This window comes from Heteronotia binoei, chromosome 19 (assembly GCF_032191835.1).
Source record: "Heteronotia binoei isolate CCM8104 ecotype False Entrance Well chromosome 19, APGP_CSIRO_Hbin_v1, whole genome shotgun sequence".
In the NCBI taxonomy this organism is placed as follows: domain Eukaryota; kingdom Metazoa; phylum Chordata; class Lepidosauria; order Squamata; family Gekkonidae; genus Heteronotia; species Heteronotia binoei.
The window spans coordinates 12,298,321-12,324,464 of NC_083241.1; the positions used below are offsets into that span (position 1 = coordinate 12,298,321).

The following is a 26,144-nucleotide window of genomic DNA, read 5'->3' on the forward strand; positions in this document are numbered from 1 at the left end:
TAAGCTCTTGGAGGATTGGCTACATCAGGGGTGTGTGTGGCCTAATATGCAAAGGAGCTCCTGCTAGAATTCCACCCCTGATTAGGGCTGTGCTGGTTACCACGAAGTTTCCTATTTGGCAAAATTTTAAAAGTAGCATTTTATTTATTGCTATGGTCAGTGACCAGAGTAAACAATAAACGATTAACAATGTTTCCATAATACAATCTATTAAGATCCCACAAAAAATCAATAAAACAAAAAAAGAAAAAAGATGCAAATACATTTTCTTAAAAACCCTACATATAAAATTAACATAGTTTAACAAAATACAAGATAACTACTTCTCAAACAAAGCATGGCTAGATTTTGCTGCTGAGCAAACTTTAGCAATCTATTCTGGAATCTGATGGTATCTTTCTGCTAAGTCAGCAAGATAAGAATTTTCTGTTCTTCCTTGGAATTTTCATAGAAGAGGGAAAGGCAGCTCATCTTGAAGATCTTTATAAAGAGGATAATATAGAAGAATGTGTCCTACTGTTTCCACTTCCTGACTACTTGGCAGAAGTAATTCTATTCAAAATACATTTTTAAATATATATCTCCTGTTTAACAATTCCAAAGGGAGAACTTTAAATCACACCTGAGAAAAAGCTAATCTGAGATTAGCTATAATCTACAGACTATAAATTGCAGAAAGTCTCAGAACAACCAGCAAATTCCACAGAACAATCAGCACAGTCAACAACCATCTTCCTTATCTTCAAACCCCTTCCAACCTTCCCAGCAATTAACACAGAACAATGGTCACATTCAACAGCCAGTTTCCTTATCACTACCCTTCCAGGAAGCCCCACCAAACAATGGGCACATCCACAAACCAATTGCCCTTTCATCACACCCCCTCCAGCCTACAAATAGCAGCTCTCCAGCAGCCCTGGCCCCACTCAATGCACAGCAGCCAAGAAGGTCTGAGCGCCTGCTCCGGCTGCAACGCCACTGAGGATGTTCTCCGCAGCTGAGAACGAAACGTCTGGAAGGAAAACTTTCTCCAGTAGAACACGGCACTTGATCCCGAAAGATTCTACAAACCCTAATGATGTTACCAGCCGTGAAAACCTGAAATCTTTGATAATCTGAGATTATTTAGGACCAATACGTCCTGTAGCTGCTGCTTTGATGGTATTTCTCCCCCTTTGCAGCATCCTTCTACTTTCTGGATGAGCAGCATGTGTGATCCCGATCCATCAAAGATCTCATAGTGAATGCCATGATGTCACAGCCAGCCACAGCCAATCAAGATTAGCTACTTAAGGAGGATAAAGAGAGTCAGTAGAGAGTGTCAAGCTACTTAACGGAGGATAAAGAGAGAATACGAAGGAAATGGCAAACCTCCTCTTGCCTTGAAAAACCTACAGTCCCCCTAAGTCAACTGTGATGGTGCTTTCTGCCACTAATAAAGAACCAAGGCATACTGTTTTTGATTAGGACAACCTGGTTAACCACTAAATGGCTGAGTAAATGTCTTCCTGGAGAGCCAGTTTGGTGTAGTGGTTAAGTGCACAGACTCTTATCTGGGAGAATCAGGTTTGATTCCCCACTCCTTCACTTGCACCTGCTGGAATGGCCTTGGGTCAGCCATAGCTCTCATAGGAGTTGTCTTTGAAAGGGCAGCTGCTGTAAAAGCTCTCCCAGCCCCACCTACCTCACAGAGTGTCTGTTGTGTGTGGGGGAAGGTAAAGGAGATTGTGACCACTCTGAGACTCTGAATGTAGGGAGGGATATAAATCCAATATCATCTTCTTCTTCCCCTGGAACTGAGTGACTTCACCCGGCCACTGAACACGCACAACTGGTCTTGTAGCAAAGACAAGGATCTCACACCTCCATTCACAAATTTTCTGATTTTAATACCTTTGCAATACAAAAGTACGCAGTACAAACTTTAAAGTGGCACGTGAAACTCATACAGCTCTGGATTAGAAAGCAAGTGTTTGCAAGGCAGCCAGCCAAAACAACACCGGATCCATCATCAAGCTGAACACAACCCGCCAGCTATATACTGGCTATGGGCCAAGAGCTTGGTAACTTGCTCTCTGCCTCCCCAAGGTAAAAAAAAAAAACACACCAAGAGATTTAGTGGGCCACTGTGCATGGTTTCAACTTGTTGGGTCACAAGTTGCCTAGGAAATCCTGGAAAATAGGAATCTAAAAAGCATAAAATGGTCTCTTGGTTCTGGATTTGATCCCCTCCCCCTTTCCCGGAGTGCTTTATAGGGGGGAAAAGCAACAATGGGACCGTCTCCTCCACTATGTCCCTACAAGGGCGTTATGCTCAACTGGTCGAAATCTACTGGTGATCCCCGGCACTAAAGAGGTGCGGCTGTCCTCAATGAAAGCCAGGACTTTTTCAGTCCTGGCCCTGACCTGGTGGAACTCTCTGCTGGAAGACACCAGGGCCCTGTGGGATCTTTTACAATTCTGCAGGGCCTGCAAAGCAGAGTTGTTCCACCAGGCTTTTGTTTGAGGACAGCAGTGGCTGCTGGGCTGGCACCCCCCTCTACTTAAGGAAAGAACTGCTTCCAATGTCTGGAAAGCAGAATTACAGCACACTGTGAAGTATGTTCATTGGGTTGCAACTGTTTTAAATTACTGGTTTTATTGATTTTATGTGTACCTTTCGTTGAACATCGCCTAGAGCCCAGCATTGGCCGGAATGAGGCGATTCATAAGTAATAATAATAATAATAATTCATGCAACTGATTCTCTATCTTCATGTGAAGTTTTTCCTCTGTGCCCACACTGCAATCCTGCAAAGCCAACAAAGAAAACGTTCTAAAAGCATATGCTTAGAAATATTAGCAAGTCTCCCTTTATGAGCAGGGAGAGGCAAGGGTATTTCCTGCCCTTTTCAAAACAGAATGCTCTCCTTGGCTACCACAGGGTGTGCCAGGAAGACACAAAACTGCTCTTTTGGGAATCCAACGGCCACAGAAGAAAGATCATAAATATGGTTTTCAGGCCACAAACACTCACATGAGGCATTTGGTACCATAAAGCTACACAACGGCTGATTACAGATGGGCATTTTGGGCCAGCATGGAGGTGTTCTTATTGAGGCCGGCCCAAAAAGAGCTGTCACGAAGCCTCCACATGCCCTCCGGGGAGGCGGCCCCATCCCGACTGCGCATTCAGATGGGGAGGCACCTTAGAAGCTGGACTGCTCCCCCCCAAGTTAAGCGCTCAAGTGTTCCTGGCAGTTTTTAAGGGGGAAAAAAGCTGGAGGCGGCTTGGGGTGGCTTGGCGCTTTCGCACATCGGGGTGCCCCCCCTTGAGCCCTTCCACTTCCAGACGGTGAGGAGGCGTTCAGCTCAAATATTTGCTACCATTTCGGAAGTGGTAGTTTTTCGAGCCACACTGCGGAGGATGGAGCGAGTACGGGACATGGATGGGCGGCAGATGTTTGCGTGTGGAAGGATTTCTCTGGTCTATTTCTAAGCTGTCTTTGAGTCAGCCCAAGGTGCTGGACTGTAAGCAGCCAACTTGTAGCCCACTGAACCATTATTACTCAGCCAGAAATTCCCTACGTGTTTCCTCAACAGGCTTATTCAAGGGGATCTGTGGTGTTCCTTCAACAAAATCATCTTGCATTCTTGTTTTATTTCCTCCTTCCAGGGGCTTGGTGAGCCACCTGAAAAGTCCTGCTAGATCAGACCATAGAGGTCAGCATCCTATTTCCCACAGCAATGAAACAAGACAAAGGAAAAGGAAAGGAAAGGTCCCCTGTGCAAGCACCAGTCGTTTCCAACTCTGGGGTGACGTTGCTTTCACAACGTTTTCACAGCAGACTTTAAACGGGGTGGTTTGCCATTGTCTTCTCCAGTCTTTTACACTTCCCCCCCAGCAAGCTGGGTACTCATTTTACCGACCTCGGAAGGATGGAAGGCTGAGTCAACCTTGGGCCGGCTACCTGAATGCAGCTTCTGCCAGAATCAAACTCAGGTCGTGAGCAAACAAAACAGGACATTAAAGTTCACCCCTGTAGCCACTTCACCGTAGCATGGTGCTCAAGGGGCACTGGTTCCTGAGGTTCTCATGAGAGTTACCTGCGGATAAGATGTTGTGGAGCGGGACTTTCCTGCTTTTTCTTTCAGTTAAACCCCTGAAATTTTGTTCCCAGGGAGGGGAAGGATTGTCAGAAACAGCGGGGGTGTGGGGGGGGAGACGGGGTCCACAGCTGGAGGTGAGAACTGCCGGAAATCACCTTCTTTAACACTACCTAAGTCTTCTGAACACAGCTGGATACAGGCAATTGACTCTGAGCCCTTCTAGACACTGTGACCAATTTCCCACTCACCCTACACCGCTCTGACGTTCCTCTTTTCAGCGCAGTGTCCTTCCGATTTCCCACTATCTGCCCCGGGGGCTTCGGCAAAGATCGGCATTTTTGTGCAGCAAAGAGAAACTGATTTTTAGCGGGTTTTTTTTGCCGCCCAAAAATGCCGACGCAAGCTGAAATCCCGGGATAGATAGTGGGAAATCGGAAGGATGCCGCGCTGAAAAGAGAAACGTCAGAGCAGCGTAGGGTGAGTGCGAAATCGGTCTGTGGCTCGCGGTTGTTGATAAACTTATCCCCCTTTAAAATGTCTACTTCCTTTTGTTAAAGCTATCTTAAGACTCCTCCAGGCAGCATTCAAATTTTCATCTTGAGGCATCTTGCAATCCCCCTGCCCTGAAATGTAGTTTCTACAGTTTTCTGGACTGCAGAAAATGGACCTCAAGGTTTGTGAAGCAGTAATATTGGAATGAAGGAAGGGGTAAGAAGGGGTTAGATAAAAATATGGAGCAGAGGTCCATCAGTGGCTATTAGCCACAGTGTGTGTGTGTGTATATATATATATATATATATTTGGCCGCTGTGTGACACAGAATGTTGGACTGGATGGGCCATTGGCCTGATCTAACATGGCTTCTCTTATGTTCTTATGTTCTTATGCTTGAGAGGAAAGGCCATCTTTTGACCCCAGCGGTTGGATATGGCAAGGCCACCCTTCAACCCCAGAGGTCAGATATGGAATGAAAGTGAGAGGGGAGTGAGAGGGGAGAGGGGAGGCGACATGAGGTATACCACTCTTCGGGGGAAAGAGGACCATGTCAGTCTTTGCTTCTGAGCTGCTGAGCCGCATGGAAACTTCAGCATTGCAATGAAGGTTCTGTCATAAAAAGGGAGAAATGACATGGAAAGAGGCTGTGGAAGAGCAAGGAAGTGTCTCTGAGGTAAAAGAAGACCTGCTCACAAGCAGGGGTTCCTAAGCAGGTGGCAGCACTTCCTCACACCTGATGCTGGGGACTCATCTTAGTCTCCCAAGCCACTTGTATCTTAGCAACAGCTTATCCCTCTCCTTTGGGGATGTCACTGGGCCCAGCGTGATCTCTCAAGCCAGCAGAGGGAGGACGAGGAGGAGGAGATTAAATTTATACCCCGCCCTTTACTCAGAGCAGCTTACAATATAATTTCCCTTCCTCTCCCCACCACAGACACCCTGTGGAGTGAGTGGGGCTCAGAGGGCTCTTTCGAGAATTGTTCTTGAGAGAGCAGCTCTTTCAAGCACCTCGATGTGTCACCATGTTCTATAATGAACCCTGCAACAGCTTTGTTTTGCTAAAGCCAGTTTGGTGTAGTGGGTAAGTGTGCGGACTCTTATCTGGGAGAACCAGGTCTGATTCCTCACTCCTCCACTTGCAGCTGCTGGAATGGCCTTGGGTCAGCCAGAGCTCTGGCTATCCTTGAAAGGGCAGCTTTCTGTGAGAGCCCTCTCAGCCCACCCACCTCATAGGGTGTCTGTTGTGGGGAAGGAAGGTAAAGGAGATTGTGAGCTGCTCTGAGACTCTGAAATTCAAATATGGGATATAAATCCAATATCATCATCTTCTAAACAGCACAGATGCCTCTCATGCTAAACAATCTATCTTATTATTCTTAACAGCCCATATTATGAAAATACTCATTGAGTGGGATGCCTTCCTTCCTTCCTTCCTTCCTTCCTTCCTTCCTTCCTTCCTTCCTTCCTTCCTTCCTTCCTTCCTTCCTTCCTTCCAAAAAAGCCATGCCACTTCTCTATTGGCATATAATCTAAATTTTATACTGATTTGGTATTTTTAAGATGTGGTTTTTGGAAATCTCCACAGGACACCAGTTGACATGGAGCACATATGGCTTGGGTGTTGCTCGTGCTGGGACAATGCTGTTTGCCGTTCTGCACGCTTGCCTCACACGAGAAATGACAGCACAGCTCAGAGAATGGTATAATGCTTCCCATATGCGAAGCCGAGCCAAAAACCGCTGCTAACAGCATGTAAATATTGACGTCGTCATGTGTCATTCTGCAAATTAATCATGGGGATGTCGTGCCAGGAGAGCAAATCCCTCTGCATTGCCAACACTTGCCCAAAATAACCAGTAGTCCTGGAAAGGCCAATACACAACGACCCAGCAGCTACAGCCACTCTCGTTCACATGACAGCTCTGTGGAACTGCAAAAATCCCCGCCAAATTTTTTTTTAAAAAAATTCACTGTTCTGATTTGCATCAAGATGAATTTTAAACACATATCAAATCTTAAGAGAGCCAGTCTGGTGTAGTGGTTAAATGTGCAGATTCTTATCTGGGAGAACCAGGTTTCATTCTTCACTCCTCCACTTGCAGCTGCTGGAATGGCCTTGAGTGAGTAACAGCTCTCGCAGAGCTGTCCTTGAAAGAGCAGCTTCTATGAGAGCTCTCTCAGCCCCACCTACCTCACAGGGTGTCTGTTGTGGTGGGGGGGAGGGAAAGGAGATTGTAAACTGCTCTGAGTGAAGGGCGGGGTATAAATCCAATCTCTTCCTCCTCCTCTCTCTGCTGGTTTGAGGGATCACACTGGGCCCAGTGACATCCCCAAGGGAGAGGGATAAGCTGTTGCTAGGATACGAAGGTGGCATGGGAGACTAAGATGAATCCCCAGCATCAGGTGTGAGGAAGTGCAGCCAGCTGCTTAGGAACTCCTGCTTATGAGTGGGTCTTATGGTAAAGGAGATTTTGACTGCTCTGAGATTCAGAGTATAGGGCGGGATATAAATCCATCATCATCATCATCATCATCATCATCATCATCATCATCATCATCTTCTTCTTCTTCTTCTTCTTCTTCTTCTTCTTCTTCTTCTTCTTCTTCTTCTTCTTCTTCTTCTTCTTCTTCTTCTTCTTCTTCTTCTTCAACATATCACTGAAACTCCCTGTATATGGAGTATGAGTTTCAGTAGCATGTAATGTTTAGGGATGAGCATGAACAGGGAAAATGCAGTTCATGGTTTGTAGTTGCACCATGAACTAATCCAGGAGGCTCATTCAAGAAGCGAACTGGTTCATGTGGTTTGTGGGCCTGCAAACAATACTCCAAGTTGTGGAGTCTTGTGAGCAAAAATTCTACTTTGTGAGCTACTGGCATTAAAGTTGTGAGCTGCTGCATAAATTAGCTTGCTCTGGGGTCATCCTTTCTGAGCTAGAACAAAAATGTGTGAGCCAGAGGCTAAACAACTGTGAGCTTGCTCACGCTAACTCAGCTTAGAGGAAATACTGCCTGCAAACCCCGTTGAAAGGGACCACAGTTCCTTTAAACAAGGTTTGCAGAAAATCCAGAAAACGGCTGAGTAGGGGAGCACCAATTGTGAAACAGTGTAAAAAACAGCGGAGTGGTGGGGTGGCGCTCCCCACTGCAGCTCATTTTGTGTTTTCTGCAACACCCCAAAACAGCTGAATAGTGGGGAGTGCCTCTTGCCACTCAGCTGTTTTTGCAGCTTTTGCAGGGAACAGAAATCAGGGGTTTAAAGGGACTCAGAGTATTCTTAAATAACTTTAAATAATTTTTAAATAACTCAGAGTCCCTTTAAACCCCTGCTTTCTGCTCCATCCATGAACCACCACAAACTGCACAACAGCTCTCAAAGTTCATGGAAGTTCGCAGCAATAAACTCATCACGAACTTTTGTTTGTGAACCACGAACTGGGCAACATTCCTCACGAATTTTGCTTTGTTGTTTGGTTCGTGCTCATCTCTATTAATGCTCACCTTTACTAGACTTCAGCTAAAGGGAACTCTCGAGCCAATTCAGGGTCCGGTTTTCAATTCAGTTGTGTGTAGCAGGCCAATTCTCCCCATTTGGGAACACCCGCACCTACAACAGCCAGCCAATAGGAGAAGTTTTGCTACATTTCTCATTTTGCCCTCCACTGCTTGAGAGGCTCCCAGACAATCAGCCCTCACCAGGGGTGGAATTCTAGCAGGAGCTCCTTTGCATATTAGGCCACACACCCCTGATGTAGCCAATCGTCCAAGAGCATACAAAAAAGAGCCTTGTAAGATCTTGGAGGATTGGCTACACCAGGGGATGTGGCCTAATATGCAAAGGAGCTCCTGCTGGAATTCCACCCCTGTCCCTCACTATTTACGGTATTTATTCACTCCCCAGCTTTCTCCTCAAAGTAGCTTGCATTGGTCTCCTCTCCTCCACTGTATCTTCATAACAACCCTGAAAGGTAGGTTAGGCTGGGAATGTCTGACTGGCCCAAGCTTCTGTGGCAGGGTGAGGATTCAGTCTCCCATATCCTAGTCTGGCCCTTTAATGATTACACCACACTGAAATTTTTAAATATTTAAATGGATAAAAAAAAACAACAACCTGAGAAGTTGCCAGCTACGAAGCATCATTCTTGGCTTTGGGGGAACATTAGACAATATTTGACCAAGGACAACTGCCAACTTGGCTTGAGTAATTGGGGTGCCAGTCCAAGCATACATACCCTTGTCCAATCCAGTAAACACACAAACAAAAAAAGAATAAAAAACCACAAGAAACCCACCCGCCCCCCCCCCCCAAACCAAAACATTAATGGGAGCAGGAATCCCTTTTTAAAAACTGCCTCTGGGGGAAAAAACCCTCCTTTTTTCTGCCTGTAGACAAGCTAGGTGAAATACATTTGAATACATTCTTACATAGCACATCATACTGTGGCTGGGGCAATGTATGGAATGTCCATTACGAGCTTGTTCCTAAGCCTCTTAAAACCGTCTTGCTCTGAACCGGCTAGGCTACTCCCTTATTTTCCCTGTCTCAGATGCGAACCCCATTTTCTGTCACCTGGCTACATAGTTTATGAAGGCTGCTCCCCAGTTTAAAGCCCAACGTGCTTTTCACAAGGTACCTCCTGAGCTTGGGGGGGGGGGGGCTTGTAAAGAATCTCACTTGGCAGGGAGAGCAGGTTACTGTTTGTTGGACGGTGGAAACATGCCCCGTTGCAGAGGGCCTGATTTATAGTCTACAATTGATGAGGAATAGTTTCTAATCGGTCTTGCAACAGGATCAGATCCCGGGGAGAGGGGTCTATTCCAAAAATTTGCTTATGACACTTGGTTGGGTAGAAAAGAGGAAATAAGTTTTAAAAAAAAAATCAGACCTACCCTTCTTACCCCTTGATTTGGATTGTCCAGGTTAGCCCCAACTTGTCAATTCCCAGAAGCTAAATGGGGTCAGCCCTGGAAGTACTTGTATGGCAAACCATCAAGGAATACCAGCAGGGCTTTTTTTGTAGCAGGAACTCCTTTGCATTGTTAGGCCCTGTACTAAGAGCCCTGTAAGCTCTTGGAGGATTGGCTACATTAGGGGGTGTTGTGTTCAGTTTTGGGCACCGCATTTTAAGAAGGATATAGACAAGCTGGAATGGGTCCAGAGGAGGGTGACAAAGATGGTGAGGGGTCTGGAGACCAAGTCCTATGAAGAAAGGTTGAAGGAGCTGGGGATGTTTAGCCGGGAGAGGAGGCAGCTGAGAGGTCATCTGATCACCATCTTCAAGTACTTGAAGGGCTGTCATCTAGAGGATGGGGTGGAATTGTTTTCTGTGGCCCCAGAAGGTAGGACCAGAACCAATGGATTGAAATTAGATCAGAAGAGTCTCCGGCTCAACATTAGGAAGAACTTCCTGACTGTTAGAGCAATTCTTCAATCGAACAGGCTTCCTCGGGAGGTGGTGGGCTCTCCTTCCTTGGAGGAAGATCCTGTGAATTTAGGGGGAGGCATTTGTGAGTTTCCTGCATTGTGTAGGGGGTTGGACTAGATGACCCTGGAAGTCCCTTCCAACTCTATGATTCTAATATGCAAAGGAGCTCCTGCTAGAATTCCACCCCTGGATGGGAGACCACCTGAAGGGTATGTTTAGCCTGGGGAGGAGACGACTGAGGTGATATGATCACCATTTTCAAGTACTTGAAGGGCTGTCATGTAGAAGATGGTGCAGAATTGTTTTCTGTTACCTCAGAAGGTTGGACCAGAACCAACGGGTTGAAATTAAATCAGAAGAGTTTCTGGCTCAACCTTAGGAAGAACTTTCTGACAATTAGAGCGGTTCCTCAGTGGAACAGGCTTCCTCGGGAGGTGGTGGGTTCTCCTTCCTTAGAGGTTTTTAAACAGAAGCTGGATGGCCACCTGACAGCAATGCTGATCCTGTGAATTTAGGGGGAGGCATTTGTGAAACTCCTGCATTGTGCAAGGGGTTGGACTAGATGACTCTGTTGAATGTGTTCCCGTGATTTTAGTTTAAGTTCTAAGAAATTAATGAATCTTTCCAACACAGCATCTGTCCATGGTTTAAAAATTCCTTGTCCCATAGTACTTTAGGTACTAGAATGATTAAAAGGTTGGAACACTTTCCCTAAGAAGAAAGGTTAAAGCGTTTGGGCCTCTTTAGCTTTGAGAAACATCTACTGCAGGGTGACATGACAGAGGTTTACAAGATTATGCATGGGATAGAGAAGGCAGAGAAAGAAGTCCTTTTCTCCCTTTCTCACAATGCAAGAACTCTGGGCACTCAATTAAATTTCTGAGAAGTTGGGCAAAAATCTTTTCTATGTATTACAGGCATCAATAAAGAGAAGTAATGAAGTTTATTTCATCCCAGATTCAGCTTAGATTTATTAATATTTTATTACGACTTTTTACAACGAGAACTTGTGAGTGATTCAATGTTATACCAGCAGGTGCATGAAGAGGAGTGAGATTCCTAGCAGTGCATGTGTGTGTGTGTGTAGAGGGGGGGGGGGTAGCTGTCACTTGCTTGACATAACCTCTTTCTCTAGGGGATAAAGAGGAGTAATTCCAGTCTGGGTCCAATCCCCACTGCCACTCAGAGGGAGAGGGCTTATTTCTTCTGCTGATGCAAGCCATGAACAGAAGAGGAGGGGAAAGAAACGATTATACTTGATTCCCCCCCACCCTGTGGTACATTCTGCTTGCACAATTCTTCCAGCCTCTCCTGATATGTTTTGGGACAAAACATAGCTTAAGGGAAGAGGAATGCAGGAAAGATCTGACACCTTCCATGAAATTTTCGGGCTGATCTAAAAGTATTGTTGGATCGTTGGAGTTCAGAGGTCACAACCAGCTGGAGCTTGATCAAACCACTGTTTGCAGACCTTGGTTTACCACAGTGTCATAAGAATCTAAGAAGAGCGGTGATGGGTCAGACCAGTTGTCAAGTCCCACTGTTCCTTCAATAAAGATAACTCTCCATGGAATTGGATAAGTGTTTATTGTAAGGCCGGATACACTGACACTGATTTGTTGCCAAGCAGTGTCGAAAGTGACGCACAACACTACAGGTTCAGATTATATACCCTTGCAATAGTTGTTAAAAACACGCCTGGCCCCAGGGCCCGAAGACAGTTCAAATTTAGTGGCAACAGGTCACACACGCACATTCACTACAAAGCTTTCACCTAAGCATCCAAGGGAGGGAGTAACGGCCTTGATAGCAAGAAGTTTCCCAGCTCCTAGGAGGCCAAGGAGGTTAACTTTCGATTCCACTAGAGACTAAGCATCCTACTCACACATTCCAGAAACTACATCAAAGAAACACAGATAATACATTGGAACTTGACACCAGAGGCCCTCGTGGTACAGCACCCTGTCACACACAGCGTCCAACCAGTTCCCCTGGAGAGACAACAGGGCATGGAGGCTGAGGCCTTCCCCTAATGTGGCCTCCCAGGACTGGAATTCAGACGTTTACTATGGTGTCTGAATATAGGAGGTTGCTATAGCGATCAGAGCAATGCATTTGACTGTAACTCCTAAGCTCTGCTTACGACCTGAGTTCGATCCCCACCGGTAGCTGGGTTTTCAGGTAGCCTGCTCGAGGCTGACTCAGCCTTCCATCCTTCTGAGGTCGGTAAAATGCGTACCCAGCTTGCTGGGGGGGGGGGGAGTATAAAAGACTGGGGAAGGCAATGGCAAACCACCCCATAAAAAGTCTGCCGTGAAAAAGTTGTGAAAGCAACGTCACCACAGAATTGGAAACGACTGGTGCTTGCACGGGGGACCTTTCCCTTCCCTTTCCTTGAGTATTCACTGTAATAAACCTGGGTACGTTCCTGTGTAATGCGTGGGAAGGCCTGTATTGCAACCTTAATTTCCCTGTCCCAGGGCTTTTTTTGTAGCAGGAACTCCTTTGCATATGAAGCCACACTCCCTGATGTAGCCAATCCTCCAAGAGCTTACAGGGCTCTTATTCCAGGGCCTACTGTAAGCTCCAGGAGGATTGGCTACATCAGGGGTGTGTGGCCTAATATGCAAAGGAGCTCCTGCTACAAAAAAAGCCCTGCCTGCCACCCAGAAGGATCACATCAAAGAATGAATTATATCAGCCAGATTGGCTTCTAATGCTGGGCAGATCAGAGTTGTGCCATTCACGTCCATGGGTTTAGAAGGAAGAAGAAGAAGTCTGCAGATTTATACCCTGCCCTTCTCTCTGAATCAGAGACTCAGAGAGGCTCACAATCTCCTTTCCCTTCCTCCCCCACAACAGACACCCTGTGAGGTGGGTGGGGCTGAGAGGGCTCTCACAGCAGCTGCCCTTTCAAGGACAACTCCTACAAAAGCTATGGCTGACTCAAGGCCATTCCAGCAGCTGTAACTGGAGGAGTGGGGAATCAAACCCGGTTCTCCCAGTTAAGAGTCCATACACTTAACCACTACACCAAACCGGCTCTCTGCTTCAAGACTGAATCATGGGTGACTTTGGCATAAAGTAATAAATACATCTGTAACTATTATAAACACATTGCTGCTGCTGTTGCTAAATACCTGATCTTCAAAACTCAGATATTCTTTGTTTTTTTTCTTTTGCCTTACCTGTTCCTTCCTCTCCAGTTTCACTCCCACCCCACCCAGTTTATTTCCCCCTCCCCGAGGATTGGTACTAACCGAAGCTGAGAATTCTCAGCAAAGTTGGAAAGTAAGATCTGTTCTGTTTAAACTTTAAACAAATATGTCTTTACTCTACTTGTATGCATGTTTCAACAAATATTAATATTTCCTTGTCTGTTTTCGCAGATGGGCAATACTTAGACTAAGTAGGATGGGTTTATCGGCTTAGGGAAGAACCAAAGAATTATTTATAGGATCTTTTTTTTAGTCTATCCTTGATTTCATACTAAATTTAGATGTTTATAGTTTTAAATGGCATTTTCTTTTATAATATAATTGTATTGCCTCCTACTTCCTATTATCTGGATTCTTATGAACAAATCATAGAGTTGGAAAGGACCTCCAGGGCCATCTAGTCCAATCCCCTGCACAATGAAGGAACTTCACAAATACCTCCCCCTAAATTCACAGGATCTTCATTGCTGTCAGATGGCCATCTAGCCTCTGTTTAAAAACCTCCAAGGAAGGAGAGCCCACCACCTCCCGAGGAAGCCTGTTCCACTGAGGAACCGCTCTAACGGTCAGGAAATTCTTCCTAATGTTGAGCCAGAAACTCTTTTGATTTAATTTCAACCCACCTGTTCTGGTCCTACCTTCTGGGGCCACAGGAAACAACTCCACACTATTCCACTCTATATGACAGCCCTTCAAGGACTTGGAAGATGGTGATCCTATCACCTCTCAGCTGCCTCCTCTCCAGGTTAAACATGCCCAACTCCTTCAACCTTTCTTCATAGGACTTGGTCTCCAGACCCCTCACCATCTTCGTCGCCCTCCTCTGGACCCGTTCCAGCTTGTCTATATCCTTAAAATGTGGTGCCCAAAACTGAACACAATACCCTAGACGAGGTCTTACCAGAGCAGAGTAAAGTGATACCATCACTTCACATGATCTGGACACTAGACTTCTGTTGATACAGCCCAAAATTGCCTAAATAAAGGTTTCAGTTATCAGTTATCAGTGTGACTTTTGCATAAGATAATAAATACACCTGTAACTATTATAAACACGCTGCTGCTGCTAGATACCTGATGTTCAAAACTCAGATCACATTTTGTAAGGTTTTTTTTTTAAAAAAAAGTCCTACAAGGGCAACTTTCCAAAAACCTGAAGGAGAGGGAGCCAACTCCTTAGTCAAGAGGTGTTCTTATTAAACAGTGTTCAGTTATTCTAGCCTGATTCCCCAATTATGATCTTCTCTGGATGCCTTCCAAGACTCACACACTAAGTTTAGATTTTTTTTCTTATTTTTTTAAAGACACTGTTCTTGAGCTCAGCAACCAGCTGGGATGTTACAAAGAGAGAATTATTATATAAAGTTGGGAAGAATGATCGGCAGCGGAAACACATGGGCCGGGGGGAAAAATCCTATTAAAAGGAAAGTGGAGACGGGAGAGAAATTCCAACTGGGTCAGACCCTCTGTTAGTAAAAAACAGAGGTGGCTTTTGGAATTGAAGCAGGAGGTGGCTGAACACTGGAGGTGAGGGGAGAAGGGTCCCGATTTCATAGATAGCTTGCCATACGGTTTGGACCCAGGTTCAATCCCTGGCATCTCCAAAATAGAGTCCAGGCAAATAGGTGCGAAAAACCTCAGCTTGAGACCCTCGAGAGCCGCTGCCAGTCTGAGAAGACAATACTGACTTTGATGGACCGAGGGTCTGATTCAGTAGAAGGCAGCTTCATATGTTCATATGGACTGAGTCTACCGAGAGCCAGTTTGGTGTAGTAGACTCTTATCTGGGAAAAACGGATTTGATTCCCCCACTCCTCCACTTGCACCTGTTGGAATGGCCTTGGGTCAGCCATCAGTATGCGGATGACACCCAGCTTTATCTACTGATGGGAAGCTGGTCCGGCTGCGCCCTGGAAAACCTGGACCTGGCATTGCAAGCCGTAGTGAAATTGCTCAGGCGGAGTCGACTGAAATTGAATCCAGCAAAGCTGGAGGTTCTGTGCCTAAGCCGTGGCAGTCTAGGAAGAGAGATCCTTTTACCAACCTTTGATGGGGCGCCTTTAGTGCCAGCTTCGAGGGTCAAGAGTCTAGGGGTGCTCCTGGAGGCTTCATTAACTACGGAGGCCCAGGTGGGGGCCACTGCCAAATCCGCATTTTATCATCTTAGGAGGATAGGGCAGTTGGTCCCATACCTAGAACATGGCGACCTGGCAATAGTGATCAGTGCGGCAGTCACCTCAAGAACAGACTACTGTAATGCCCTCTACATGGGGCTGCCTTTGATGCAAATTCGGAAGCTGCAACTGGTGCAAAACGCAGCAGACAGGTTGCTAATGGAGCTGCCTTTACAGGAACACATTCAACCTGCCCTGAAATCGTTGCACTGGTTGCCTGTGGCGTTCCGAGTTCGCTTCAAGGTGCAGGTTATGATCTTTAAAGCCCTATATGGTCAGGGACCTGTCTACCTCTGGGACCGCCTTTCCCCATGTGAGCCCCAGAGAGCACTAAGATCAAGTTCCCAAAATCTTCTCAGGATCCCTGAGCCAAAAGAAGCCTGGCTCACCACCACCAGAGCTAGAGCCTTTTCGGTGGTAGCCCCCGTCTTGTGGAACGCTCTCCCCGAAAACATCAGGGCTCTACGGGACTTGCCACAATTCCACAGGGCCTGCAAGACAGAATTGTTTAGGCTGGCATTTAACATCTAACGGGGAGATGACCACCGTTCCGCCATCCCGCAGCATTGGAAATTGAACTCATCCCAATAACCATGCCATCTGGATTCTAGGGAATGAAACCAAAACTGAATGAAACGTCCCTGAAATGTATGACATTGTATGAATTGCTTGAATGATTTTATTGTGATTTTATTTTGTGCTGTGTTGTTTTAACTGTTGCTAGCCGCCCCGAGTCCGTCAGGGAAGGGTGGGATACAAATGTAATAAATAAATAAATAGCTCTCGCAGAGCTGTCCTTGAAAGGGCACCTTCTTGGAGAGCTCTCTCAGCCTCACCTACCTCACAGGGTGTCTGTTTGGGGGCGGGAAAGTAAAGGAGATTGTGAGCCGCTCTGAGGCTCTGAGATTCAGAGTGGAGGGCGGGATACAAATCCAATGTCGTCGTCGTCTTTAAAAGGTTAAAACCAGCCCCTTGAATTGGACTCAAAATTTATGCGCTTATATATCCAGCAGGGTTTACGGAATACCTGCAAACGAGACAGCGGAAGAGAAGATAACAAGAAGTTACTTCACCTGGCACTTGCCGTGAACGCAGAGTTCAGTCTCGTAGGGGCCGCAGGGAGTTCCGTCGACCACCCGGTCCGACACCAGCACGGGGGAGTCCTTCCCGACGGGGGAACAGTAGAGTTCACAGGGCTTATCTGGAAAACAGTTTCACAAGCGATTTCTGTTAAGCACAACAGAGTGCCCAACAGCTGCTTGCACCCAGCGCATCAGGAACACATATGGAATACAAACTGAAAAATGAAAATCTACACATCTTCATGGACGCAGATACAGAGACTAACCACCTTCAGCCCACCTTCCCTCTCTTGTTTTGCAAATCAGAGGCAATGACTTCGCACATTTTTGCCACGCATTGCATTTTTCTAGGGCTCTTTTTTCTAGCAGGAGCTCCTCTGCATATTAGGCCACGCCCCCCCCGATGTAGCCAATCCTCCAAGAGCTTAGAGGGCTCTCAGTTCAGGGCCTACTGTAAGCTCCAGGAGGATTGGCTACATCAGGGGGGCGTGGCCTAAATATGGAGAGGAGCTCCTGTTAGAAAAAGAGCCCTGCGGATTTTCCAGGGTATAGCTCCAGGTTGCGTAACAGACACATACCTAGTATCCTGTATTTCCCATATACTTTGGGATCAAGGCAAGTGGGGGAAGGGGGCTCAGGCCTCCCCCTATGCTTATCTGCCCCATTAGGGAAACTGACAAGTAGCCATAGCAGCATACAGATAGCCTTGAATGGGACAAATAATGGCCCTCCCTGGAGCCATTTCAGTTTGGGGAAACGATGGGGGAGGTGGAAGGTCTAAGCCCCCTCTCCCCACTAGTGACCACCCCCTTTTGAATTGGGTCCCTGCACAACTAGGAGATAAGGAAGTCCCCGAACACATTTGCTGCCCAGGTGCCAGGGGAAGTAACTTCTTACCATGATCAGAAGGGATCAAGCTAGCACCATCTCATCCAATCTGGTGATCTAAAAGCCAAGGCAGGAAGCATTTCCACTTCCACCAGCCCAGTACACAACATCTACACCAAAGGTGGCTGAACTGCGGCTTGGGAGCCACATGCAGCTCTTTCACACATACTCTGTGGCTCCTGAAGCCCCCACTGCCCTGTCAGCATTTCTTTCTTTAAATCACTTCTCCAAGCCGTACTAAGTGGCAGCTTGGAGAATGCATTTAAAGTTGCTTTCTTTCCACCTATTCCTCCCTCCCTTCCTCCCAGTTTGGTGTTGTGGTTAAGTGTGCGGACTCTTTTCTGGGAAAACCGGATTTGATTCCCCACTCCTCCACTTGCAGCTGCTGGAATGGCCTTGGGTCAGCCACAGCTCTGGCAGAGGTTGTCCTTGAAAGGGCAGCTGCTGTGAGAGCCCTCTCAGCCCCAGCCACCTCACAGGGTGTCTGTTGTGGGGGAGGAAGGTAAAGGAGATTGTGAGCTGCTCTGAGACTCTGAGATTCGGAGTGGTGGGTGGGATATAAATCCAATATCTTCTTCTTCCCACCTCACAGGGTGTTTGTTGTGGGGGAGGAAGATAAAGGAGATTGTGAGCCGCTCTGAGACTCTGAGATTTGGAGTGGAGGGTGGGATATAAATCCAATATCTTCTTCTTCTCCCCTCCCTCTTCTTCTTCTCCCCACTCCTCCACTTGCACCTGCTGAGATGGCCTTGGGTCAGCCATAGCTCTGGCAGAGGTTGTCCTTGAAAGGCCAGCTGCTGTGGGAGCCCTCTCCAGCCCCACCCACCTCACAGGGTGTCTGTTGTGGGAGAGGAAGGTAAAGGAGATTGTGAGCCGCTCTGAGACTCTTCGGAGTGGAGGGCGGGATATAAATCCAATATCTTCTTCTTCTTCCCCTCCCCTCCCCTCCCCCTCCCTTCCTTTCTTCCCTTCCTCCCATCCTGTGGCTCTCAAACATCTGACATTTATTCTTTGTGGGTCTTACATTAAGCAAGTTTGGCCACCCCTACACACACATTATTTGATTACTGGATCACTAAGCAAGTTTGGCCCTGGTGAACATTTGGATGGGAGACCACCAAGGAAGTCCAGGGTCGCAATGCAGAGAGAGGACAATGGTTCACCTAGACAACCGTACAGGGTTGCCCTAAGTCTGCCGTGACTTGGTGGTGCTTTCCACCACCGATTGAGCCCTGGGCTCCCAGCAACCATTCCAGACATCCCAAGGTATAATGCCCTACAGTCTCTTGTCTCTGCTGCACCATTCTGGCTATGTTCTGCTAACTCAGGTGCTCCTGCTGCAAACTGCATTGTGTAAAGGCTCCTAACCAAACAGCATTGCTGTCCCGTTCGGTGATCCAAAAGCCAAGGCAGGAAGCATTCCTGCATCCACTAGCCCAGTATACAACATCGACATGTTCATTACTTGATATTTCGGTGTAGAGACCTGCAGCTGAGTGTCTGGATAGATGTCCCTGGAAAGGACAGCATTCGAGGTGCCACCAGGACATACAAACAGTTTGGTGTGGTGGTTAAGTGTGTGCACTCTTATACAGGCGATCCAGGTTTGATTCCCTCCACACACAACTACTGGAGTGACCTTGGGTCAGTCATAACTCTTTCAGAGCTGTTCCTCTCAAGAGCAGTTCTCTCAGAGCTCTCTCAGCCCCACCTGCCTCACAGGGTGTCTGTTATGGGGACGGAAAGGAGACTAGCGCCCCCCTAAGGGTCCTTCAGGTAGTGAAGGACAGGGTATAAATCCAGTTCTCCTCCTTCTAGTGTCCTGGCCCCATTGGTGGACCTCCTGATGGCACCTGGTTTTTTGGCTACTGTGTGACAGAGTGTTGCACTGGATGGGCCATTGGCCTGATCCAACATTGCTTTTCTTATGTTCTTATGTGACACAGAGTGTTGGACTGGATGGGCCACTGGCCTGATCCAACATGGCTTCTCTTATGTTCTTATGTGACTCAGAGTGTTGCACTGGATGGGCCACTGGCCTGATCCAACATGGCTTCTCTTATGTTCTTATGTGACTCAGAGTGTTGCACTGGATGGGCCACTGGCCTGATCCAACATGGCTTCTCTTATGTTCTTATGTGACACAGAGTGTTGGACTGGATGGGCCATTGGCCTGATCCAACAGGGCTTCTGTTATGTTCTTATGTGACACAGAGTGTTGGACTGGATGGGCCACTGGCCTGATCCAACAGGGCTTCTCTTATGTTCTTATGTGACTCAGAGTGTTGCACTGGATGGGCCACTGGCCTGATCCAACATGGCTTCTCTTATGTTCTTATGTGACACAGAGTGTTGGACTGGATGGGCCACTGGCCTGATCCAACATGGCTTCTCTTATGTTCTTATGTGACACAGAGTGTTGGACTGGATGGGCCATTGGCCTGATCCAACAGGGCTTCTGTTATGTTCTTATGTGACACAGAGTGTTGGACTGGATGGGCCATTGGCCTGATCCAACAGGGCTTCTCTTATGTTCTTATGTGACACAGAGTGTTGGACTGGATGGGCCATTGGCCTGATCCAACAGGGCTTCTCTTATGTTCTTATGTGACTCAGAGTGTTGGACTGGATGGGCCATTGGCCTGACCCAACATGGCTTCTCTTATGTTCTTATGTGACTCAGAGTGTTGCACTGGATGGGCCACTGGCCTGATCCAACATGGCTTCTCTTATGTTCTTATGTGACTCAGAGTGTTGCACTGGATGGGCCACTGGCCTGATCCAACATGGCTTCTCTTATGTTCTTATGTGACACCGAGTGTTGGACTGGATGGGCCATTGGCCTGACCCAACATGGCTTCTCTTATGTTCTTATGTGACTCAGAGTGTTGCACTGGATGGGCCACTGGCCTGATCCAACATGGCTTCTCTTCTGTTCTTATGTGACTCAGAGTGTTGCACTGGATGGGCCATTGGCCTGATCCAACATGGCTTCTCTCTAATGTTCTTAGGTGTCTGTGTTGCAAATCAATGTCTGTGTGTCTCCTCAAGGGACAAGCACTGGGTTGATCCCTAGCGAAGGCTCCTTGCCCTCTGCATTGCTGGTGCTAAATGACATTTGCCACCGTGCACAAGTGAAGTGGGATTGATCAAGAAGCAGAAGGGGGAACTGACCATCCATGATGACCGCAGTCCAAAGGTTTTTCTTCTTGCTGCTGTATCGGTCATGGGACTGGCACTGCTGGTCTCGGAAGGTGGGCACCCCTTTAGGACACGGCAAGTTTTCACAAACGGTGTGCTCCACGTTCGCTCCACGGCAATTTTTGCCGCCGGGTCCGGGACTGAGAAGGGAGGGAAAAGTAGGCAGTTGTTAGCAGGAGAAACATAAATCCAAAGGAGGCTTCTTCCCCCCAACTACAACCATGGCTGGTGCGTGGGATTAGGCCACGTAGGCAGCTGCCTAGGGCACTACCTGGCCTAGGGAAACTGCCAGGCGCCACCTCTCCCCACATGCAGCATGTGTGCTCCTTGGAGCCTGCCTTCCCCAATGGAAAGCAGGATCCATGGAGCACAGATGCTGCCCGGCTGGTTTTGCATTCCCCAAGTCTGTTACAGACCGGGGAAACGTGAAAGCGGACAGTGCCTGCACCGCGTGCTCCTCAGAGCCCAGCAGGGATAAATAAACCAATTATAAAAGGTGAAGAAAAGCCAATTACAGGTTCTAAATTGGCTCCTGTTTAAGTTGTATGCTGCTACTCATCCTTCCTGCTCTACTTTAACAGAGCCATGGGGTGTCAGACCCAGAGGCAAGGAAAAGACAAGTAGAGTTCAAGATCTTTATTCCAGCATCATAGGCAGATATAGGCACTGTCAGAACTGGCTCTCCCGCCAGTTCCTTGCTCTTATAACCCCTTGCCCTGACCGTTATTATTCAAGCCAAGCAAAAGCGGGAATTTTGCACGGAGTCACTACTATTCAGTCATCACCCCAGGTGCTCGTTATCACCCTTTGGTTACGTCTCCTCCAGCTCTCCTGACCTTGGTTGCCTAGTAACTAGCCAGTTCCCAGACATGCCACCATCCCTCTCGTTAAGCAGCGGGGATGCTTCAAAGCCAGCATAGCAAAGCACAAAGCTCAAGCGTTAGTATTGTATACTTGTTAACTGTTTAGATACATATGGCAAGAGGAACAAAGATGGAGTGACTCTTGACATGGGGTGGCAGGCATAGCTCAGTGGTAAAGCATCTTTCTCACATACACAAGGTCTTGTCCCTGGGACCTTCAACTAAAAGGATCAAGTAGTATTCTCACAATTTTTATTGCTTTATCTCACAATTTTTTTAAAAAAAAAATGTAAAATAAAAAAGTGTAAATTAAAATTGTAAACAGTTTCAAGTTTCTTCATTTCTCTTACAATTCTGGTTTTTTTTAAATTTGGGGGGGGGGGGGTACTAGTCGGCAGCTCGCCTAGGGCACCAAAAACCCTACAACATTCCATCCCCCCCAAACAATGCCCCCAACTCCCTTTTGTTTAGGATTCTCCTGCTTCTTCTAACCAGCGGGAGCTAATTTGCATATTAGGCCACACACCCCTGATGTAGCCAATCCTCCAAGAGCTTACAAGGCTCTTTTTTTTGTAAGCTCTTGGAGGACTGGCTACATCAGGGTGTGTGTGGCCTAATATGCAAAGGAGCTCCTGCCAGAATTCCACGCCTGCTTCTAACCCAAATCTTGCAGGCACTTCTGTACTCAGCTGACTCCGCTCGCCCGTCAATAAATAAAGAGGTCTTAAAGTTTTATGCAAGAATGTGAGTGAGTGGAGCTCTAAAATAAGAACAGGCCTGACTGTTTTCACAACACCCTACCTTGCAATCAAGTCTTAGGTAATTCATACGGACAGTCACGCAAATAATAGTGTGGAAAAAGCGAACCCAAGTGAGGAAAGCAAGAGGGTTGAAAAATACGGAGATAGACTCACAGGCTCAAGTGTCAACCTGGCACGGAACACAAATTCTAATTCTACTACTAATAATAAAGTGCTCCCCAAACAAAATATATGTGTATATATATATTTTAAAAATCCCCTAAACAATATTTTTGGCCAGGGGATAAACCAGCTGCAGGAGAACGAAAGTTGCAGAAAGGAATATAAAACGAAGGGAGTGAAACAGAATCATGTGCCAGTTCCGAGCCAAGAATTTACATGAGCAAAGGAATGTGAAAAATCAGCGCAAAAGCCATGTGAGCGAAAGAAGAATGGTCTGAGACAGATCCAGCATTTGGGGGCTGATTCACAAAGTGTGCTTCTGGTTCCACGTCCTTCATGTGCTTCGTGACCAAGTGCTTACAGCCCCTTTCTTATGAGGAAAGTCTGAAAAGGCTGAGACTTCTTCGTTTAGCAAAAGGACAGCCAAGGAGACATGATGGAAGTTTATAAAATTACACAAGGAGGAGGGGAGAAAAGTGGACAGGGAGCACTTTTTCTTCCTCTCCCAGTGTTCCTTCTAAGCTGAGTTGGTGTGACCTAGCTCACAGTTGTTTAACCTCCAGCTCACATGCCTTTGTCTTTGCTCAGGAAGGAAGGAAGGAAGGAAGGAAGGAAGGAAGGAAGGAAGGAAGGAAGGAAGGAAGGAAGGAAGGAAGGAAGGAAGGAAGGAAGGAAGGAAGGAAGGAAGGAAGGAAGGAAGGAAGGAAGGAAGGAAGGAAGGAAGGACCAAGAGCAGGGGTGTCAAACATGTGGCCCGGGGGCCAAATCAGGCCCCTGGAGGGCTCCTACCAGGTCATCTGCTTCCTTCTCCCTCTCTTGCTTTCTTCTGCATCACAGCTTGCTTTGCCAGGCTTGCTTAATCACAAAGGAGCTACAGAGCAAAGCCTCTATTTTCTCCATTGGCTGAGGTTCCTCCCTTGAGGAGGAATAGGGGGAGGAATAGTTTGCTTTGCCAGGCTCTCTCAATTGCACAGCAGAGCTACTGAGCTAAGCCTCTCTTCCTTCTATTGGCTGAGGCTCCTCCCCCCCTGGTCCCCTGGGGAAGGAAGGAAAGAGCCAGGGCTTCCTTTGCCCAGTTCCCTGGATCCCATGGAAGAGAGACAAAGAAAGCAACATTAAGACCAACAAGTGCTAATGTTTTAAGCATGTTTTAAGGGTTGTTTTTTTTAAACTTTAATTGTTTTTGTCAGTGTTCTTTACAAAATTTATATCTCTGAAACCTGGCATTACGTTTTATGACACACATGGTTCTATCCAACAAGGTCTCATTTGCATCCGATCTGGCCCTCATAACAAATGAGATCGACACCCCTGCCCTAGAGCAATCTAATTATTACAGTAGCCAAATCGCTCACTCACGAATTTTATACCAGTAGCTCACAAAGTCTGCTCACAAGACTCCATGGCTTACAGGGAGCACTGCCTATAATAATCAGGAGTACCCGTGAAGCCGACGGGCAATAGCTACAGCACAGAGAGACGGCAATTTTCACTTAAGGGGCAATTAAATTGTAGAATTCACAGCCAACAGAGGCAGCGATGGCTGCAGGCACAGGCGGCTTTAAAAGGAGATGAGATCGGTTCATGGGGGATAGGTCTATCAGTGGCTACTAGCCATGGTGACTGAAAGAAACCTCCAGTTCGTAACAGTAAACCTCTGAATACCAGCACCAGGAGGCAACAGGCCTCTATGTCCTGCCAAAGGAACTGGCTGCCATCTGCTTCCTTCTCCCTCTCTCTTGCTTCCTTCTGCATCACAGCTTGCTTTGCCAGGTTTGCTCAATTGCACAGGAGCTACAGAGCAAAGCCTCCATTTTCTCCATTGGCTAAGGCTCCTCCCTTGGGAAGAAGGGCGGAGGGATAGTTGCACAGCAGAATTACTGAGCCAAGCCTCTCTCCTTTCTATTGGCTGAGGCTCCTCGCCTTCCTGGTGGTCCCCTGGGGAAGGAAGGAAAGAGCCAGAGCTTCCTTTGCCCAGTTCCCTGGATCACACAGGAGAGATACAAAGAAAGCACCTTTAAGACCAACACATGCCAAGTTTATATCTCTAGTACCTGGTATTATTATAACACACATGGCCCAGCCTGACAAGGTCTCATTTATGTCAGATCCGGCCCATGTAACGAATGAGTTTGACACCCCTGCTTTAAGGTCTCCGTAGAGACTTACGGTGGATTGTCGCATTTGCGTTGTCTGAATCTGGCGCCGGTCCCACACGTTCTGCTGCACATACTCCACTGGCTCCAGACGCTCCAGTCTCCATCAACATGTTCGGGAATGGGAGTTTTGCTGACGCACTCACCCGTTCGGCACCACTGGAATACAAGGAAGTTAGAAGACAAAAGATCTCGCGGCTGCCAGGTCTCCAGAAAGGGTAATGAGACAAGGATTCACTCATACGCAACTGGAAGAGCTTTCAAAGTTGGGGATTGCTTTAGCCGTCAACCATAACAAGATGATTTTCAAAATACAAAATATTTACAAACCACAGAAGAGTAAATGACTATGCAAAAGATTCCAAAAAATATGAATAACCCAGTTTAGGGCCCAGGACACGTACATCAAAATAATTGTGTGTGTGGGGGGGAGGGGAATGTTGCAACCACCAAAGCCCAGCTGGTTATTCTTGTAATTATTGCTTACTGCTTGCAAGTAAACATTTAAGGTTTTGCTGCTTAGACCAGTAAGATCTTCCTACTGACAGCTGAAACACAAGTAGCCTCTGCATATCCCGGAGACCAAGGTTCGAATCCCCGCTCTGCCATGGACAGGAATGAATCTACATGTTTTTTGAGGGGGAGGGGCAAAATTAAAAAAATGATGTCCCCTTATGGGCCATTCTATCTTATGGTCCCGAGAATACAATGGACTCCGTACCCAATTTGGTGCCCCCCCTTCATCGGTGCCCAGGATAAGCACCCCCCTCTGCCCCCACCCTAGATCTGGCCCTGGCCGTGGAAGCTTGCCAAGTGATCTTGGGCCACTCCCACAGCCTCAGCCTAACCTACCTCACAGGGTTGTTGTGAAGATAACCCGGAGGAGAGGAGAACAACGTAGATCACTTCAGGTCCCCATTTGGGAGAGAGGCAGGGCATAGATAAATAAAACAACTTGCTCATTTTTTCCACTGGTGGAGATTTAAGAAAGGCAGAAAAATTCTCGTCCATCTGTGGAACCCATTCATTCCCACATGCCTTCAGGCAACCTAGTTCTGCTCACTTCCTAACGCTTGCAGCTAATCTGCCAGCTAATGGACTTATGTTTGTTTGCACAGGGCATTTCAACAACATTTCATGCCAGGCTGTGGAGATGGGAAGTGTTGGTACACTGAGTCACAGCCAGCGTTCTCTCTAAGCTGAGCTAGTGTGAGCTAGCTCACAGTTTTTTAGCCTCTTGCTCACACATTTTTGTCTTAGCTCAGGAAAAACGGCACCAGAGCAAAGTAATTTATGCAGTGGCTCACAACTTTAATGCCAGGAGCTCATGAAGTAGAATTTTTGCTCACAAGACTCCACAGCTTAGAGGGAACACTGGTCACAGCCAACTTATGGCATCCCCATAGGGTTTTCAAGGCGAGAGGCAATCATAGTGGGGTTTGCCATTGCCTGCCTCTGCCCTGGACTTCCTTGATGGCCTACTAACCAGAGCTGACCCTGCTTAGCTTCTGAGATCTGTTGAGATCGAGCTAGCCTGGGCTATCCAGGTCAAAGCAAGAGATGTTCAGAGGTGGCTTTGCCATTGCCTGCCTCTGCATAGGGACTCTGGACCTTCTTGGTGGTCTCCCA

At 47.1% G+C, this 26,144-nt stretch overlaps 1 protein-coding gene across 1 annotated transcript in view; it reads right to left on the minus strand.

The window, feature by feature from the left end:
• Positions 1 to 26,144, minus strand: part of ADAMTS17 (ADAM metallopeptidase with thrombospondin type 1 motif 17) — a 323,961-nt gene that overhangs the window by 98,417 nt on the left and 199,400 nt on the right. Inside the window, exons 12-14 of the mRNA XM_060260248.1 lie at positions 24,529 to 24,674; positions 20,547 to 20,713; positions 16,476 to 16,603 (exon numbers count right to left, since the gene is read on the minus strand). Of these exons, the coding sequence (XP_060116231.1) occupies positions 16,476 to 16,603; positions 20,547 to 20,713; positions 24,529 to 24,674 (441 nt within the window). The remainder of the gene's footprint in view (positions 1 to 16,475; positions 16,604 to 20,546; positions 20,714 to 24,528; positions 24,675 to 26,144) is intronic.